At 42.0% G+C, this 18,650-nt stretch overlaps 1 protein-coding gene across 1 annotated transcript in view; it reads left to right on the top strand.

Moving 5' to 3' along the window:
• Positions 1 to 18,650, top strand: part of ECPAS (Ecm29 proteasome adaptor and scaffold) — a 2,158,898-nt gene that overhangs the window by 1,612,366 nt on the left and 527,882 nt on the right. Inside the window, exon 38 of the mRNA XM_044061033.1 lies at positions 5,427 to 5,493. Within this exon, the coding sequence (XP_043916968.1) occupies positions 5,427 to 5,493 (67 nt within the window). The remainder of the gene's footprint in view (positions 1 to 5,426; positions 5,494 to 18,650) is intronic.

Here is an 18,650-nt window from a genome sequence, read left to right as displayed (position 1 = left end):
TCAAAATTTTAACAAATGTCATAGAACACTCCTGCAATGCCTGATTCCATTCATTGGTCAACCTCTGTTCAGATCTGCTGACCATAGGTCGAAGCTTAATACGAAGCCCCCTGGGGGCCATATTTTTATACAAATAGGCCCTAAATAATCTAAGATGCCATATGTTTGCTCTTAGCCCTTTTAGGCCCTTTTACAAACTTTGAAAGGCTAATTCACACCCATCAGATATATTACCATTGTGTTAACCTGGGGTGTTGCTTGGGACTGAATCAACTCCAAAAACCCTGATATCGTCCCGATCAGCACACAACCCGTCCAATATATTGTCCAAATCCATCATAGAATATCCTAGATACTTAGTGATTGTGGTCAGTTTGTCCAAAGAGATCAACCACTCATAAACACTACGTAAAAATATATCAAAAAAATATATATAAAAAAGAGAAAATAACTAGGAGCAGATACAGAGACTGACCAATAGGATCTATAATAGAATGAAAGGCAACAGTATGTCGCCAAAACTGCTTATAAATCAATCTATCACATACAGGACAGTCTTACACCAATATTAATATTACTTCAGTATATTGTGTATCCTAATGATATACCATTATACCACTATACCTAAGTCCTGATATTTGAAAGTAGTAGTACTCCTGACCTTCTTGGCTTACTGATTAATAAGTCATGTAGTCCATTGGGTCAATAAAGCATAATTTCACTTGTTATTCATATAGTTGGCCTGTATCTACCACTTCAATATGTATTGCTATAAGTAGAATGTTATTCACCCAAATGTATGTTACCTATCACTGTAGATAGGAATAACATATACAGAACTGTAGTTTATATCAAAGGCACAGTTTCATAGAAAAATAATCTATATTTTTACCAAACCCAATAACTGCTTGGTGCATCCATATAGAAAGCACCCAAAGGTATTATATACAATCTGATCCAATAATAATGGCGCCAGTGGTAATGGGCCAACTAACTGTATGCCTAATATCAATAATTAGGCCCAATACAAACAGGCTGTATACCATATAAGCAATTAGTACCAAAAGGGGCATAACAATAATTACCCTACGGAAATCTAAAACTTCAAAAGACAGTCCAAGCTTAACTCTCTCAAAAATGTTCCTTTAGATAAAGCCCAATGAATGGGACAAATAACCAAGATAACCTTAATGTATTATATCCTATATAAAACTTCCAAGCAATATCCTGTACATGAGAAACAAACATTTCAAAGGAAAAGTTCCAAATAGAATCGTACTGACCCATATGCATATAAATCACATAAATATTTCAAAACATACATGGATATTATACATTGATTTAACATGTTAAGTTAAAGATATATAACCTGCGTGAAGATTGGTTTATAAACGCAAATCGTCTCCACAATATCAATATATAATCAATACATAGCCCCAACGACTCATATTGGTGCCCTTTCCTCGTTATACATGTACAAAAGCACAACCATCCCAAAAGATCAGCCCAACATATGTATCATATCTAAAAAATGTGTAAATGTTATACATATGTCATAATAGTATGTTAACACTTTAACAATGTCAGGCGACTCCACTTTTTACATCTACCCTGGTATATAGAATATCACACAATTAGTATTCTATCAAATAAAGCACATAACTTAGATGGAAAGAAGGGAGAACTCCAAATGAGGTCTCCCAGACCCCTATACATGTGTATCCTAGATTTTCAACATAATATGATACATAAATATTATATATTGATTTAACATATTGGGTTAGAAGCACCAGACGGTAAGCTCTAGGCACTACCAACTGCTGTACTCTCTCACCTTCTAGCCCTCCCTCAGGAGTCCACTCTGTACAGTAACTCTTTGTTCCAGTATACAGATTCCTCCTTCCCTTGAGAATCAGGTGCCTCCTTAGCCACCTGCCTCAGGCCTTGCAGTGTAGGGTCTGAGAGCTAAGCCTGTCTCAAGTCTGTCCTGGTAACCCTTCCGAGCTCGACTTCCACAGGAAGTCTGGCATCCTCTGACGGCGGGGCTTCACTGTCAGCCTGGGTACTACTACTCACCTCTACCTTTGCAGTTACCCTGTCCAAGGCAACATCAGTACTCACAAGCAGCTGTGGCTCGCATTCAGTCTCACTGCTACAGCTTAGCTCAGTCCCTGAAGTAACCACCTCAGCAGTCCTGGCTGCAGGTATGCAGTCTGTCTAGGTCTCCCCCAGGCTACCAGACCCACATGCTTGTCTACTAGCCTTACTGCATGTAACTGCATAAGTACATAGTACTGCCTCATTCAAATCCTTCCCTCTCAGGACATCTGCAGGCTGGTAGTTCCATACCCCTGTTGTCTCAAGATAACCTACTATTGGCACTTTGTCTTTACCACTTACTGGCTCCCTCACCTTTGGTTCCCCACCTTACCTCTGTGGACATTTGTATGCCACATGGCCCCACTGGTTGCATTCAAAATATTCAACCCTAGCTCCTGGACGTGTACCTGGACTAGTGGCTTCCACTGCAACTGGCGGATTCTGTTGGGGCAGTCTGTGCTGCCCACCATGGGTTCCTTTAGTCCCATGAGCAGTACTGGGGGTCCCTTTCCTGTGCAGGGCTGCCCTGCTTGCTAGGTATAGATTTCCCTTCTTCCCCAACTCCTCTGAAGTAGCACAGTGTTTATCAGCTAACCAGATCCTCATGTCCTCAGGCAAAGTGCTAAGGGCTTGTTCCCTTACCAAAACGTCTGCCAACCCTTCAAAAGTGGTGACCTGACATCCACTCACCCAGCTATGAAAATAAGTGCTCAGTTCAACAACATATTCACATACATTTTCATCTGCCTTGCGTTTATGCTCACAAAACTTTTTCCTATACATTTCAGGTGTTCGCTTAAAACATTCTAACAAATGTCTTTTTACAGCAATATAATCAAAACAGCGTCATGCATTTTTGCTAAAGAAGTTACAGCTTTACCATGGAGTAAGGGGGTCAGGAACCGTACCCGAAGCCTTTGGTCAACTTCCTACTGTTTACATACCCGCTCAAACGTATGAATGAAGCTATCAAAATTATCCCCCTCTTTAAACTGCGGAAGAAATTTACTGATCTTTTGTGCTTCTGGGGTCCAGTTACTCCCTTTCCCATTACCTCCATGACTGTGGCGAAGAGTCAGCATTTCCCTCTCATGCCTCCTCTGCTGTTAATTTTCTTCAGATTCTAGGCTCCTCATTCTCTTGGCTGCCTCTAGCTCCATACGCCTGTTTTCCAACTCAAGTCTCTTTAGCTCCAGCTTGATTCTTAAGTACACTGCAGAAAGGTTGAGCTGTCCATTCTCCGAGGATATATCTCCACTGTCAGTCTGATTGTCCTCCAGGCTGCTGTTTTCTGATGCAGCTGTAACCAAGGCTGCAATCTGGTCTGCTTTAGTCAGGTTTCCATGCACCATTCCCCTAGCCTGGCACATCTCCGTCAGCTGGATCCTTGTCAGCTTTCTATACTCCTCTGCTGACATGCTGTCTGCTCACCCTGACTAACACTAAGCTAACAAAAGAAATAAAACAACTGTGATCTGAATTCCGAGTATACACTGCGGGGCTGTTTTAGAGTACAAAACACTTTGAGATCACTGTACGTAAGCCACAGGAATTTGCTCTACCCACACCACTACAAGCCAATTAGTGTGTGAAGTAGATCCCACCACTCCCAAACACTTGTGATGACCGTGCCCTGGCCCAGCAATCAAGGAGCCTCAATCCTCACCACTAACACCAGTGAGGTCGTCTCCTATAAGAGGAAAGGATAACTAATACACACAGTAAAGTACAGTTTCCCTTAAGTGCACACAGATATCACAGTCGGTCTGGGGCTGGTTGCTCCCTTGCTCACCAGGTCCCCAATAAGACTCCCCACTGGCACAGCTATAGGGTCCAGGTCTCAGCCTAACTGGGCAAGCTAAAACCTCCAGTATCCTCTCTGTCCAACCAGTGCTTTGTGTCCCTGCCAAGTAGCTGACACAACACGCACACACTTTGAGATAAGTATTTATACACTTTACAGACACTCCTGGGAAAGGCTGACATAGATTCTCCAACTGTGCCCCTTTACCTAGACTATATGGTAGTAATTTATGCCACCACTCGGTTAATAATGTCAGCTAATAAAAGGCCCTTAAAAGGGTGTCCAATTATTACTGTGCAATATTAATATCCAATGGTAATGTGACTATTCAGTCTAAGGCTTATTGAAAGGGCTTAGACAGTAAACTCTATAAATATATGATGTACTCTAAAGCATAATTTATCTCTACATAAACCAGCCACAGGTAGAAGGTTTTAAAAATATTTAATAATAAATAATTAAAACACAAGACAAAACTACTACAGCACAGAGATATCTAAGAGTTCAGAGATTACACAAACTTAAAATAATACAGTAGGACAGGTCTGATTTCAAAGAAAAATACCTAATTAATCTTTATTAACTTTATTCCTACAAGAAATTACAGTGCTAAAAACTTACATGTGAGCATAAGCAGAGTGCTGGTAAGTTGGATATCAAGATCAAAATGCTTTCTATCTCTCTCTGAGACAGTTTATAAAACATCACTAACAAACATGTCTCTGGGTCCTCCTCAGATTACATCATTTTTGACACTTTGATTTTCCCAGTATTCATATTGCATCATCTTGACACCTGCTCTGAGTTCCCAGGCTAATAGATACCCCATTTACATTATTTAGCAAGCTAACACCTGCACAGGAGAATACAACACTAAAAGGCTTTTCACATATACACTCTAGCAATTAGTCCTTAGTTAACACAATAGACAGAATGTCTTCAGCCAGCCTGACCGGAACCAATTTTAAATATCAAAGAATGTCATAAAATCATTTCAATTTCAAAAGACAAATTTGAAAGGCTTGACTTAGTTTTTCTTTACAGCAAGGGGGCGATGTTGTAGCAATCTTGAAGTTCACATTTTACAGTGTTTTTCTTTCATTTAAAAACACAAGCCTGTATTTTACATTTATTTATACAGCTGACAGAATTATATATCAAATTCTATTTGACTAGGCAGGCAGCCTTCGCGCATCTCTCCCCAATCATCACAACCTTATTTAACTGTATTTCCAGTAAATATGACCAGCTGTAAGAAATAATCTCATAAACATAGCTTTACAGGATAACTGCTTTGCTTAGTAACTCATGGAATGCAGATCTCCAAAACCTTGTGAGCTATATTGATCTGTGCGCATGTAGTCTGACTTCCCTTCCAGATAGATTTTGAGTGGATTACCAAGAAATAGTGAAGGCAGAAAATGTGGCTGTTCTTAAAAACCGTAACACTTTTTTGCAAATTCTGAGTAGATTCTTTATAATAAATAAACTACAGTAAACCTTCTATTGTCTTTTTCCACAGGGAGGCTGTGCACATGTGGTGGTGTCCCTAACAACACAGTGTCCCCAGGATCTTACACCTTATGCAGGTATTGTACAAAGTTTTGGTAAATTCATATTACTGGAAACTACACACACATTTTCATGAAGTTCTGTTTACTTTGTTAATGCAATGTTTTGATATTATTAACATGTTAAAAATAGACTAAGCAAACAAAATAAAAAGTTAAAGGTTTTACTAAAGTGTTGACTAAATTGTCATGCGGCAGTTATTCATAAATGTTGTGCACAATGCTGTCCTTTGCATGAGATGTTAAAGCAAGGCCTCACTTGCTTGAGATAGTGCTATCTCAAATGGATGCAAAAGATTCCACTGCATTTATTGAAAAGAGTAGGGGAAGTTTCCAACTGCCCTTGCCAAATTTCACACAGTCAGTATGAATGCCACTTCAGGTCTTCCTAAAAAGAGGCCTTTAGCTAAGTGGAACTAACCTGGTCAGCAAATTGTAAATAAACAAAAATAAGTAGATAAAAAAAAACAATCCTGTATGCAGTGTTTTGTCTGTAGTTCTGACAGTAGTGAGATTCATAGATATGAATTACTGTATTTTCAGGACAGCAGAGAGCAAGATTCTGTATAGCCCCTTACAGGGACATTGTTTTTAAAATACAGAGTGAATTTAACAGTGTGATTGTAGTGGCAGCAAATGCACTGTGATTTTTGGTGCAGGCTTGATTTTAGGGTATACAGTAATGGCAGCAGTTAGGAATTACTTCCCAGTATCGTGTTGTCATGCATGATTATTATTCTTGTACATAGAAAGCAGAGAAGAAGGCCTGTCATAGTGGTTTTGAAAGTTTTATAGTCCTGTTTGAATTATCTTGTTTGCTGACAATTCCTTTTAAAGTGGTGGTGCAGTATATTAAGATTAATGGAGATGGTGAGCAGATAGTATGAGGACTGACAGGGAAGGGAGCAGGTGAACCCTTGTGGTGGGTAATCAGCTCATATTGTGAATGCAATGAAAGCAATATGACAGACTGGATAACAACATAAGCTATATGATAGATGCTATTCAGGAAGGTAAACATCAGTACAAACATCTGCAAGCAGTACCAGAAAAGTACTTCACAGGTATCTGACAGCTATGGGAAAAGATGCTTCTGGTTCATATTTTTGAAACTGGTTTAGGTGTTGACATTGGAGATGAGACAATATGAGGCAGTAGAGGAACCAAAGGAATATCTGGTGCCACGTTCAGGTGTAAATGCATATCCACTCTGGACAGTGGATCACAAGGGTAATACTTTGAAATGTTGGGACACACAGTGCCAAGTCCTGAAGTATGGAGACTAAAGGACAGAAAATCAGACATGCATATACTAAGTCTGAGATGGCCATTACTGAGAATATTGCATTTTTCTCCAACATATGGCAATCTTGATGTGAGTTTTGTAGTATGTGGGAGGCTTACCCCCTCCCAATTGGAGGGAGGTGCAGAGGAGTGTGCCCCCTGCAACAAAAAAGTTTAAAGGAGAAGAAAGATGTTTGGTATAATTTGTTCTCCTGTACAGTCTCTCTCTCTCTCTTTTTTTTCATTTCAGGACAAAACCGTGAGTGTTTTGGCATTTCAGTAGGGAGTCGTCGTATAATTATCCCCCAGCCCTTGGATGGCTTACTTGGCTATAGTATGGTTAGCTGTATATTTGTCCATCTTTTCATTCCATATTAAAGATGTGAAAGGAGCTGACCCTCCCTACCTTAATTTTTCCAACTACCCTAAAAGATTGATCCTTAGTGAAGCTTCATAGATTCAAATGTTAAGTATTTGCTATTGTTGAAAACAGCTGTTGTTTTTGCATCAAATGCATTCAGTATACCTTCACTCAAATTGACAGAATTTCTTGAAACCGACCTATCATATCGGGCTTCATATAGGCCCATTTCAATTCTAAATCATAATTAGTGTTTATGTATATAATGGCTAAAAGAATGGCAAAGGTGATGCCAACATCAATAGATATGGATAGGTGTGGTTTTGTGGAGGGTTGGAAAACATTTGACACCATTAACAGAACTGTGATGAGAGGTCTTGTTGCAGATAAAGCATGTAGTTTAGTAAGCTGGGATTTTATGAGTAGGGTAAAGGATGCATATGCATTCACTGGTAAAATTTATAAGGTTGATTAGGAGGATATATGAAGGATTGGAGGTAATATGAAGGATTGGAGGTAAAAATTAAAGTGGGGGGAGTTCCTCTCTAATAAGTTCTGTTTTAAGCAGAGGAATGAGACTGGGTGGCCTCGACCCCTTTCATTATTTGTGTTACATTTAGAATTATTGTCAAAGAAAATAAGGATATAGTTGGTATGGTAATCGAGACAAGTTGGCTTTATTTGCAGATATTATTTTGTACCTGATAAAACCAAGAAAGGACATTTCAGTGTTCTGGAGTATTCTGAGACAGTTCTACATCAAAAAATGACTGATCCATCCATTTATCCATCCATCCACAACTCCTTTTTCCAATTTTTGCACATGGGGTCAAGATATTACTTCAACAATGGCAGTCATCTAGAGCCAATGTTTACACCACCAGGTGGTTAGCCCTGCTGCAGTAGTTCTATCATATAACACACTTGCATGCATACAGAAACATATGGTCAATTTAGTGTGTCCAGTCAACCTTCTTCATGTGTTTGGAATGTTGGAGGAAACCAGAGCACCCAGAGGAAACCCACGATAACACAGGGAGGACATGCACACACTGCACAGAAGACAGTCCAGCAGAGAATTAAACCAGGGATCCACTTGCTGTGAGGCAACAATGCTTTCCACTGCACCACTGTGCCACCCTGGAAAAAAAATAACTTTGATCTTCCAGAAAAAAAATATACTCTGAAGACAACTGGGTACAGCAAATTGAATCTCACACCTGTCTCTTAACATTCCCTGGTTGCTGGGATAAATTTGCTTCTCTTCTGCCTGATATACAGTGAACAGTCATTTTCGGCAAACTCTCTAGTGTCTTCAGTATTTAATACTTTGCCTTTTTGCCACAGTTTTGTTAAGATCAATTCTTTCTGCTGGTATGATAATACCGTATTGCCTCACAGCAAGTGGTTCTCCAGTTCGATTCTCATTCAGAATCTTCATGTTCTCCTTGTGTTTGTGTAGGTTCCCTCAGGGTGCTCAAGTTTCCTCCCACATTTCAAAGACATGCAGTAGGAGGAATGGACACTCTGAATTTGGCCCTAGGTGTGAGCTTGCAAGTGTGTGGTACAGAAGAACAGCTGTTGCAGGGCTAGCCTACTCCCCCACCAGTGTGAACCTTGGCTGTAGATGATTGTCACTGCTAAAGTGACACCCTGACTCCATGTTCTAAAATGGTTAAAAGGAGATCTGATTATGTCATTTTCATTCGTTCCTCAATGAATGGGTCTCTGATCCAATTCAGACGTTTCTTTTAGATTCTTGAATCTGACTTTCCAGCTCCTCCCTTTACCCATAATGGTCCTAACTGCTACATTACCTCAGATCGACTTTGTCACTCTAACGATTCGATCATGATTGCTTTCTCTTGAACTCTAGGTTACATTTATTAGGTTTTGTGAGTAGAAAAATAGAATTTATCTCTTTTTGATATTATGATATGACTTCTTTAGAACCCTTCCTCTCTCTACTCTTTTCGGTAGTCATTCTAACTTTATATTCCATCTTTTAAAGGTATTTCTTTTACCATAGTTGGTATTGGCCTTTCCTTACCTTACTTCTAAGGTAGTTTTTGCTACCATTCTTGGTATAATTTTCTTTCTCTCCCTTAAATAAAAAAAATAAATAAATAAAACTTTTATATAGGTATTAGTATTTTGTTTATTATTGGTATGGATGATAAGCCTACCAGGTTTAAAAAGTGCATTTCCTGTGGGCATAAGATACCTAATTCTTGTGCTCACAGGGAGCGCATTTATTGTTTAAGCCCTTCCCATTTAGAAGTGCCTTGTGAAATCAATGCTGGATTTAATTTTAGGGCCATCTGTGACAGATGTAGTCATTGGTCCTTAAGGGTCTTTTGCCTACTTTTTCTTCTTCTACAGCTAGTACTTCAGAGGCTCAAACCTTGTCCAAAAAAGCAAATCTACAGAGCCCAGGGAGCATAGGAAACTCTCTCCTGTACGGTCTCCAAGATCTGCTCCAATCTGGGAGCCACCTACTGTAGTTAGAAAAGTGTCATATCCGACAGTCTTGTTGTTTAAATCACCTCAGATCAGGAGTCCCCAATTATGTCCGGAGCCAGTGTCTCCTAGGCTAAGCTCTCCCTTTTTACGGGAGATGCCTCGAAAGTTGTCTCGTCCTCCCTCCATATCTTCCTTGACCAGGTTCTCCTGAAGTCTTTCTGAGGCAGATGTTGTCAAGATGATGAGAAAGTTCCTTAAAGCACAGATCCATATGAGAGTTTTACCATCTCCATCTCCCATTGGATCTGTGAGCCTTCAACCTTCTTCATACCCGACTGTGACTCCTTCTCCAATCCGACTTGTAGCTTAGGAGCCATCATATCCAAGAGTGCAGAGAGTCAAAGTGTTGGATCTGAAGATACCACCACTTTCTTCAGATCTGGCGGTTTCCCTAACTCATTCGGCGCTGATCCCTACAGAGCAGGATGAGTCTCGAAGTCTCAGAACCGAAATGCCAGCATCAGATCTGGGGGGATGACTTTGACTCCAAAGTTCTCAGAGCCTTCGTTACCCTTGGAGTCTAGATGCTGGACAGCTCGCCTCTGATGTCCTTCTTGGATAGGAGATCTGGGAGAATCAGCTGAGCCAAGAGCTTCAGCTCCTGTTAGGTTGGTTTCTACTTCTCCTGGTCCCTTTACCTTCAAGGTAGTGGAGAGGACTTTTTCCCATCCAAGTGCCTCTTCGACTCTCACATCCTCGGATCCTATCCCCCTTCTTCCATTGCATTTGACCTCTAAACCTCATCACTCTACTCCACAGAGACAGCCAAGCCCGTAAGAGCTTCCAGGCATTTCCCTCTCAGGAACTTCCTGTTTCTTCTGATACCTCTCCATAGCATCCCACTGAAGAGGTTCCTTGGAAGAAATTATGTAAGAGAAGAGGAGGCACTTATTCCTTTCAGGAATGTTTCCCCGAAGACATCGATTTTGATGAAGGGGAAGGGTCACCACCAGAGGATGTCTCCTCCTGAGACTTTTAAGAGATTCTGCACTAAAAAAGGTGGTTGATCCTCCCAACGCCCTTCCCAAGAGGAGCTGGTGTTCCTAGAAGCCTTTGGGTCTGTCCCGTCTTACATCTTGGGATGTTCTTCGTGTTTCACTGTTGCAGTCATTACATTTGGGTTATCTGCCTGCAGGTAGCCCTCAACCAGCCTGAATATCAAAGTTTTGATTTCCTGCATCGGATGCTGTCTCTTCTTCCATGACGTCAGGTCATCAGGGGTATAAAACATGAAGCCGACGCCATTACATCAGTCTTTCTTGCCGCACGGTGTCCGAAGCAGAAGCAGTTCACAAGTGCCAGTCAGCCGACTCCTGAAATTTTTTTTTTCGAGTTTCAGAACCGAAGCCTTCAAAAAAGCTAAGCATCCCGTTGGGGAAACTTTTTCTTGCTCTTAACCAATGTCAGTAAAAGTTAACAATTATAATCAACAAAACTAAGTAGACTGTGTGAATAAACAGGTGCTCTCACGACAAAGGAAAATATGAGAAAAAGTAAATGTAAAGAACACTTAACCACTGTCTGAGGAAGCAGCTTGGCTGCGAAAGCGCTCACCTTTGTATTTATTTATTTTATTAAATCATTGTTTTATTTAGCCGTGGTTAAGTGCTCTTTACATTTACTTTTTCTCAAAAGTTAACAATTGTATTACCTGTGGAAAGCAAATACCTCATAAAGATTTATATTCGTACTGCATTCCTTGCTTAGGCCCAGACCACAACGTTCCTTGCTGTCAGTTTTGTGCCTTATTCAACCCCCAAACTATTCATTGTCAGGCTATTTTTGCAGCAAATTATTTTGGTACTCAGTTTAACTATCCAGAAATAGCTTCGGTAAGCCATCTGACTACCTATATTCTGAAAAAACATAAAGATAAAGACTGAGACAGACCGCATAGGTCCAAAACTGCCGATGATGCTTCTGTTAAGCTGGTCGTCAGTTCGCCGGTACTCAGTGAGGCCCTTTCACATCCCCTGATATCCGCTACTTCAGATTCGCAGGCCTCTGCTGAGACCCTTTCGGAGTCCGGTATGCCACGAGCTGCTTCTTCGACTATGGAACCTGCGGATGTCTCTAACTCGGATGGGTCCGGAGCCGCTGTGAAGGCACTGGCTTCTGAGGGTGTATTCAAGCCTACAGATTTGCATTTCAAACTGACGCCATCTTCTTTTTCAAGGCCTAAAACTCAACCCATGCCTAGAAAACCGGCCTCCAATCCGCATGGTCAGGCCCATATGCCTAAAAAAACAAATAATAAAAATGGCTGAAGACCTTATTACTTTAATTAGGGGAAGTCAGCCTTCCCTCTCTGAGAGACCTAGAACTGATTTTCCTTCTGATTCTTCTTAACAGGATTCTGAAATTTCTGTTTCTTCTGATTACCAGGATTTGCCCTTATCTACCTATGAGGATTCTGATGCAGAGGATTCCATTCCCTCTGCTTCCCCTCCAGAAGATTTTTCTTTTGGTGAAACCTTGCACTCTCTTAAGGAGCATTTCCGCTGGGAAAACCAGGATTTCGCTGACTCCAAAAAGAGGCTTAGGGAATTCTTACTCCTCCCTCAACACAGGCCTTTAGCTATCCCTCTTGTTCTGGACATTGTAGATGATGCCTTCCTGGAATCTAGCCAGGCCCCAAACTCTCTATCTCCAGCTCCCAGAAAACCTGACAGGTATTACAGAATTACCTGACTCTCACAAGTTTCTCTTCAAAAATCCTACTGCGGATCCAGAGACCATTTCCCAAGGACCAAAAGGCATTAAGGCTACTACTGTTAAAAACCCTTCCCCCTCTGATAGAGATCCCAGGGCCTTCGACAGAAGGGGTAAGAAGGTATACACTTCTGTTACTTTGGCCATTAGGGCCTTAAACTGCCAGTTTCTTATGTTAAAGTATCAACAACATATTATGGGACTACTTAAACAGAAAATTATGTTGATTCCTGACTGTGCTGAACATAAAGAATTACAAGTTTTAATGCAGTCTGCTGAACAAGTTGGTAAACATACTTTGCAATGTGGTTTTGATTCTTTAGAAGGACCTTGCAGGGCTGCTGTCACTGGATCTGTACTTAGAAGGCATGCTTGGCTTAAGGATAAAAATTTGCCAGATCATGTTAAAGCTAAATTACTGGATACTCCCTTAAACCAAGACCACCTGTTTGGCAACAAAGTAGAAGTCGTCTTTAAAAAGATGGAAGAAAAAGCTAAATTTATGCAAACTGTTAAATATTTCCTGCAAGTACAGCCTCCCAGATTTAGTAGGCATTGGCCTTCTAAGAATTAGTCCTTTCCAGTCTCTTCCAGGCCTTCTCAGCCCAAACGCAGGAACAGCAGACCCACCTAGGCTACAGTCTCAAGGTACAAACTGGCCTAAGCAGTGGGGGGCTCCCACTTCCAAAGCTGGAAGTAGTAAGACTCCCCCTATGCAAAAATGTCACAATGACTTAACCCTTCCAAGCACTGCTCAACTGCCTGCTCCCTTAGGGGGAAAGATCACCCTGCATGCACAAAACTGGGAAATCATTACCCAGGACAAATGGGTTTTAAATCTAGTTTTCCAAGGATACAGATTCCACTTCCACACCTTACCAACCCCAAACCATTGGCCAGACCATCAGTGAGTAGAGGCTCAACAGCAGGTTCTCTCTCTTCTAAGTATCATGGCTATTCAATCTGTCCCAGCAGAAGAAAGGGGACAAGGTTTTTACTCAAGACTTTTCCTGGTACCCAGAAAAGACAGCTCCTGTCGTCCTATCCTGGACCTCTTTATTCTAAACACCTTTTTCGTAATCCCAGAATTCAAAATGCTAACACTTCAACAGCTGCTTCCTATGCTAGGCAAAGATTCCTGGTTGGCAACCTTAGACTTAAAGGAAGCTTATCTGCACATTCCAATAAGGGAATCTTGCAGGAAATACCTACTTTTCAGAGGAGGCTCCATGCACTATCAGTTCTCTGCACTGCCCTTTGTAAGTGTCTAGCTCCAGTCATTGCATTTTGCAGGCAAAGAAATATTCACATATATCCATACCTGGACGATTGTCTAATTCAGGCAGAAAACCAGGGCATGCAACTAAAACATCTGGTATTTGTAAAGAAAATTCTAACCTCACTGGGGTACACCATAAACAAAAAGAAATCTCATCTAGTACCCTGACAACAAATTTTATTCCTGGGCACAAGCTTGAACACAACTTCCCAGATGGCTTACCTCACGCCAGAGAAACAAGTTTATTTCACAGCCTACTTCAAACTACTGGCCACAAAAACCCTGCTATTTGCAAGGAAAATCCTGCAAGCCCTGAGGTTCATGGCCTCTTGCATTCTGTTAATTCCATATGCAAGACTGCATATGAGGAAACTACATTGGTATCTAAAAAGCCTATGGTGTCAACATTCTCAGGACCTGGAATCAATGATTCCTATCATTCCTTGTATAAAGACAGAGTTCCTTTGGTGGGCAGAGGCCTGCTACCACAACAAGGGGCTCCCATTCACTCTACCCCCTGCAGCCCAAACCCTAACAACAGACACATCAGACTGTGAATGGGGGGGCTCACTTGGCAGGGCAGTGCATTCAGGGCAAATGGACCCCGAGTCAAATGCACCTGCGTATCAATCAAAAAGAAATGTTAGCTGTACAAAAACCCTTGACAGCCTTCAAGGACCACATTCTTCCAGGACAATTATTGGTAAAGACAGACAACACCACTGTTATGTGGTACATAAGCAAGCAGGGGGGAACCCACTCGTACCCTCTCTGCAGACTAGCCATGGCTCTGTGGAACACAGCCTTGAGCTACCAAGTTCACCTACAAGCTCAATTCCTGCCAGGCAAGCTAAATTCACTGGCAGACAACCTAAGCAGAAATCTCATGGACCCACACGAGTGGAAAATGGAACCAAAGATATTCAACCTTTTGAGAAACAAATGGGGGGAATCCAGAGATAGACCTGCTTGCCCTCCCCTCAGAACTACCAATTGGACAAATTCTGCACAAGGACTTCCCACAGTCAAGCTTGGAAAGAGGATGCCCTGTTCTTCACCTTGGAAAGCCTCTTAGTTTATGCCTTTCCCCCTCTGCCTCTCCTCTCGAAAGTTTTGGTAAAATCAAACAGGACTAACCAAGGACAATACTGATTGCACCAGACTGGCCACACCAGCACTTGTACCCCCTCTTGAGCAGTATGTCACTGCTGGAACCATGGCACCTGCCTCAAACCCCTTCCCTGCTGTCCCAGCAGGAGGGCCAGATTCTGCACCCTCAAGTTTCAAACCCTGAACCTTGCAGCCTGGCTAATTCCTTGAGCTCTCCAATAGTATCCCTCAGTAAGCAGGTGCTAGACATCATTCTGGAGGCAAGGAGGCCTAGTACTAGAAAATCCTATGCTGAAAAGTGGAAAAGATACTGTTCCTGGAGCCAACCTCAGGGGATGGGCACAACTGTGCCCAGCTTACCGCATATTCTTCAGTACTTAACAGAGATGCTCCATAAGGGCCTTTCCTTCTCATCAATTAAAATTCATGCCTCTGCCATTTCAGCACATTATAATACTGAACCACCCCTCTTCTCTCACCCCCTGCTAAAGCAATTCCTCAGAGGCGCCAAAAATGTAAGACCTCCCAGGAGAGCCCCCACTCCAACCTGGGACTTTAACTTTGTATTGGAAAAACTCACTCAACCTCCTTTTGAGCCTGCTGCAACTGCAGAGTTGAAATTCCTTTCTTGGAAAACAGCCTTCCTTCTAGCCATCACTTCAGCAAGAAGAGTGGCTGAATTACAGGCCCTCATGGCAGTGGAGCCCTTCATCATCTTCCATGCAGACAGGGTGTCCCTAAGGACCAATCCTTCCTTTATGCCCAAGGTGGTGTCTAGTGTGGCCCTTAATCAGTCCATTCATTTGCTTACTTTTTCCCCAAATCCACAAAACAAAGGAAAACGAATACTGTACTATTTGGACTTGCACAGACAACCTAGATTTTATTTGGACAGGACTAAGCCTCTCAGAAAATCTGAACAGCTGCTAGTTGGTTTTGCTGCAGGGACAGAGGGGAAGGCCATTTCAAAGCAAACCATTTCTAAGTTGATAGGCCATTGCATTAATTTCTGATATAAGCACCATGGAAAACCTACCCCACAAGGGGATAACATCACATTCCACCAGGGCTGCATCTACCTCTACAGCCTTTCTCAGAGGTGTCCCTACTAGGGACATCCTAGAAGCTGCTACCTGGAGCTCTGTACATACCTTCACCAAGCATTACCACATGCCTATTTTTTTCTAAATCCAGAGCTGGTTTTGCCACTGCAGTTTTGCAGGGCTTAATAGCTGGTCCTAATGCTCTCTAACTTCCTCCTCCCTTCCTTAGCTTTGAGAATCAACCCAAATGTAATGACTGCAACAGTGAAACATGAAGAACATAGTACAGTTGTGTACACTTACCATAAATGTAGATGTTCGAGTGTATTCACTGTTGCAATCCTGATTACCCTCCCTCCAGCCCCCTGACTTTGCTTGGCTACACCTTTCTTCTTGTTTAGTGTATTTCAGCTTTCTAGTGTATTTGCTTTTTGTTGAGGTGTAATCTAACATATAATTGCTTTCCATTATGGGGGCACCTGACTTTTGGGGCAAGAAAAACTGATGTAATGGCGTCGGCTGCATGTTTTATACCCCTGGCATCATGGAGGAAGAGACAGCATCTGACGCAGGAATCCAAGACTTTGATATTCAGGCCGGCTGAGAGCTACCTGCAGGCAGATAACCCAACTGTAATGACTGCAACAGTGAAAACACTCAAACATCTACATTTATGGTAAGTGTACACAACTGTACTTTATCCCCCCAGCGGATGACCTAATAGACCTGGTCTCCCACTGGGCTTGGAAGGGACTGGACACCATAGAGCCCATCCCTCGTTGACCAGACAAGATTCTTGGTGCCCCATAAGACAGGCAGTTTTGGAATAAGGGAATCCCTGTGGATGCTGTAGCTGTTGTGGCAGCCACCAAAAAGGAACAAGCTAAATAGCATTCCACTGTCCATCCTACTAACAGAGTCTAGGGCATTGGACAGATATGGAAAGTACATTTACACTTCAGCAACCTTTTCCTTGTGGTCGCTTAACTACCTGGCAAACTTTACTTAGATTACAGAGGGGCTTGCTAAAGGAACTTTCTAAGTCTACCTCGGGGTCCATATCAGCAGAGGAAGAGAAAACATATTCCGCCCAACTGACCACCCTACAATCTATATCGAATGCATCCATAAGGTTAATTTCTCACACACCTGAAGGTTCCTCATGGGGCTGCTGTTACAGGCATAGCCCTTAGGAGATATGACTGGATGAGATTTTGTGATTTTTGGAGCTCTTTAAATCCTCATTTATCAGTGCTCCCTTTGATGGATCTTCCCTATTTAGGCCCACAGGTAAAGACGCACTTTCCCTGCAGTGAGCAAGATAGAAAGACCTTAGCTGCTGCTGGAATCAGTTTTTCTATCCCAGACATTTTTCCAGGAATCGGCACAGTGGTAAGAAAATGTGGCTCCAAAAATCTCAAGGACCTTTTCTAAGATTCATGTGGGGATTTTTCTCCCAGAAGCAAAGGGGAAAATAAGAATGGAAGGCCCCATCCTTGCAGCAGAGGGGGTCTGCAGAACCAAGGCTCCAACACTTTCTTGGACAGGCCTTTTCAGCACTCCTGAAAGGTTGCCAGACTGTTCTTTTCTGGAGGCATTTGGGGGCAACACCTGAACAGCCATCACAAAAGATTCTTGGGTGCAAAGGATTATATCCAGAGGATATTTCATTTTCTTTTCACAAATTCCTTCACAAAAGAGAATCTCCCCAGTGTTCCACCCAATCAGAGGGATGTTCCACCCAATCAGAGGGAGTTGGCAGTACTAGAAATTCAAAAGCTGTTGAAAAAAAGAGTCATCCAAAAGGTCCGACTAGACCAATCAGGATTCAGAATTTACTCAAGGTTCCTTTTTAGTGCCAAAAATACAGAGGGCAATGCGATCTGTTCTGGATCCCAGTCATCTAAATCAATTTGTGAAAAACTCCAAGTTCCGGATGGTCATGGTTCTGTCCATTCTGCCTCTTCTATAGAAGGATGACTGGGTGTGCTGTGTAGATCTTTAAGATGCATGCTATCACATCAAAATAAACAGGTGATCTTGAAGATTATTAGCACTTTCAGCTGGAAGCCAATCACTAATCGCCAATCGCTGGAAATTTCTGGTTAAAGGCTTATAGTGCCTGCATATTTGAACTGTTTTTTACTGAAATTGGTACACCTTGTTTGCTGTAGCATAGACTAGATCCAGGCCTGCTGAATCTAGCTTTGTTTGTATGCTTGTTTGTTTATTTCCCTGAAACGCTAATTCCACCTAAAACGCGGCTTTTCAGCGCTTCTGTGGATCCCTAGTGATATCTGCATTGCTTACTGTACTTATTTCCTTGTTTCACTTGAAAGAAAGTTACTGTTTGTCGTTTTTGCATTTGTTACCTGTAACACATTGCATTTAAGTTACCTGGCACTTGCTCACTAAGTCAGCACTAAAAAATTAAAAGCACTACACCCTCACAAACTCCTCTTGAGTACTTTGTTCCCCATTGGCCCTTTTTTTCAATTATAAAGGAATTCCCAATACTATTCTAGCATGTCCGAAGGTCAGTTGTCAATCTCCTCTCCGGTCCAGCTGGTGAATCTGGGAATCTTGAGGCAATGTTACAACTGCCTCATGTACACAGACAACCCTCTCCTCCTCCCAACAAATTCCAACACATATGAGATATGCAACCATATAGCCAAACTGGAGGCTAAGCTCTCTCAACTCAGTACTGGTGTAACCAGTCAGGAGGAGAAGGAAACCACACTCACTACAATTCCAGTCTCACATAGACCTACCACAACAGCAAACCAAACACATAAACACACAAAAACATACTCGGAGGCTCTAAATAAAAATCTGCCTAAGCAGCAGAGACCTCCAAAGC

The sequence above is a fragment of the Protopterus annectens genome, chromosome 2.part0 (assembly GCF_019279795.1).
Source record: "Protopterus annectens isolate FY-2018-M chromosome 2.part0, PAN1.0, whole genome shotgun sequence".
NCBI lineage: Eukaryota > Metazoa > Chordata > Ceratodontiformes > Protopteridae > Protopterus > Protopterus annectens.
Note: the sequence above shows the minus strand (reverse complement) of the source record. Positions and strands in the feature narration are given on the sequence as shown.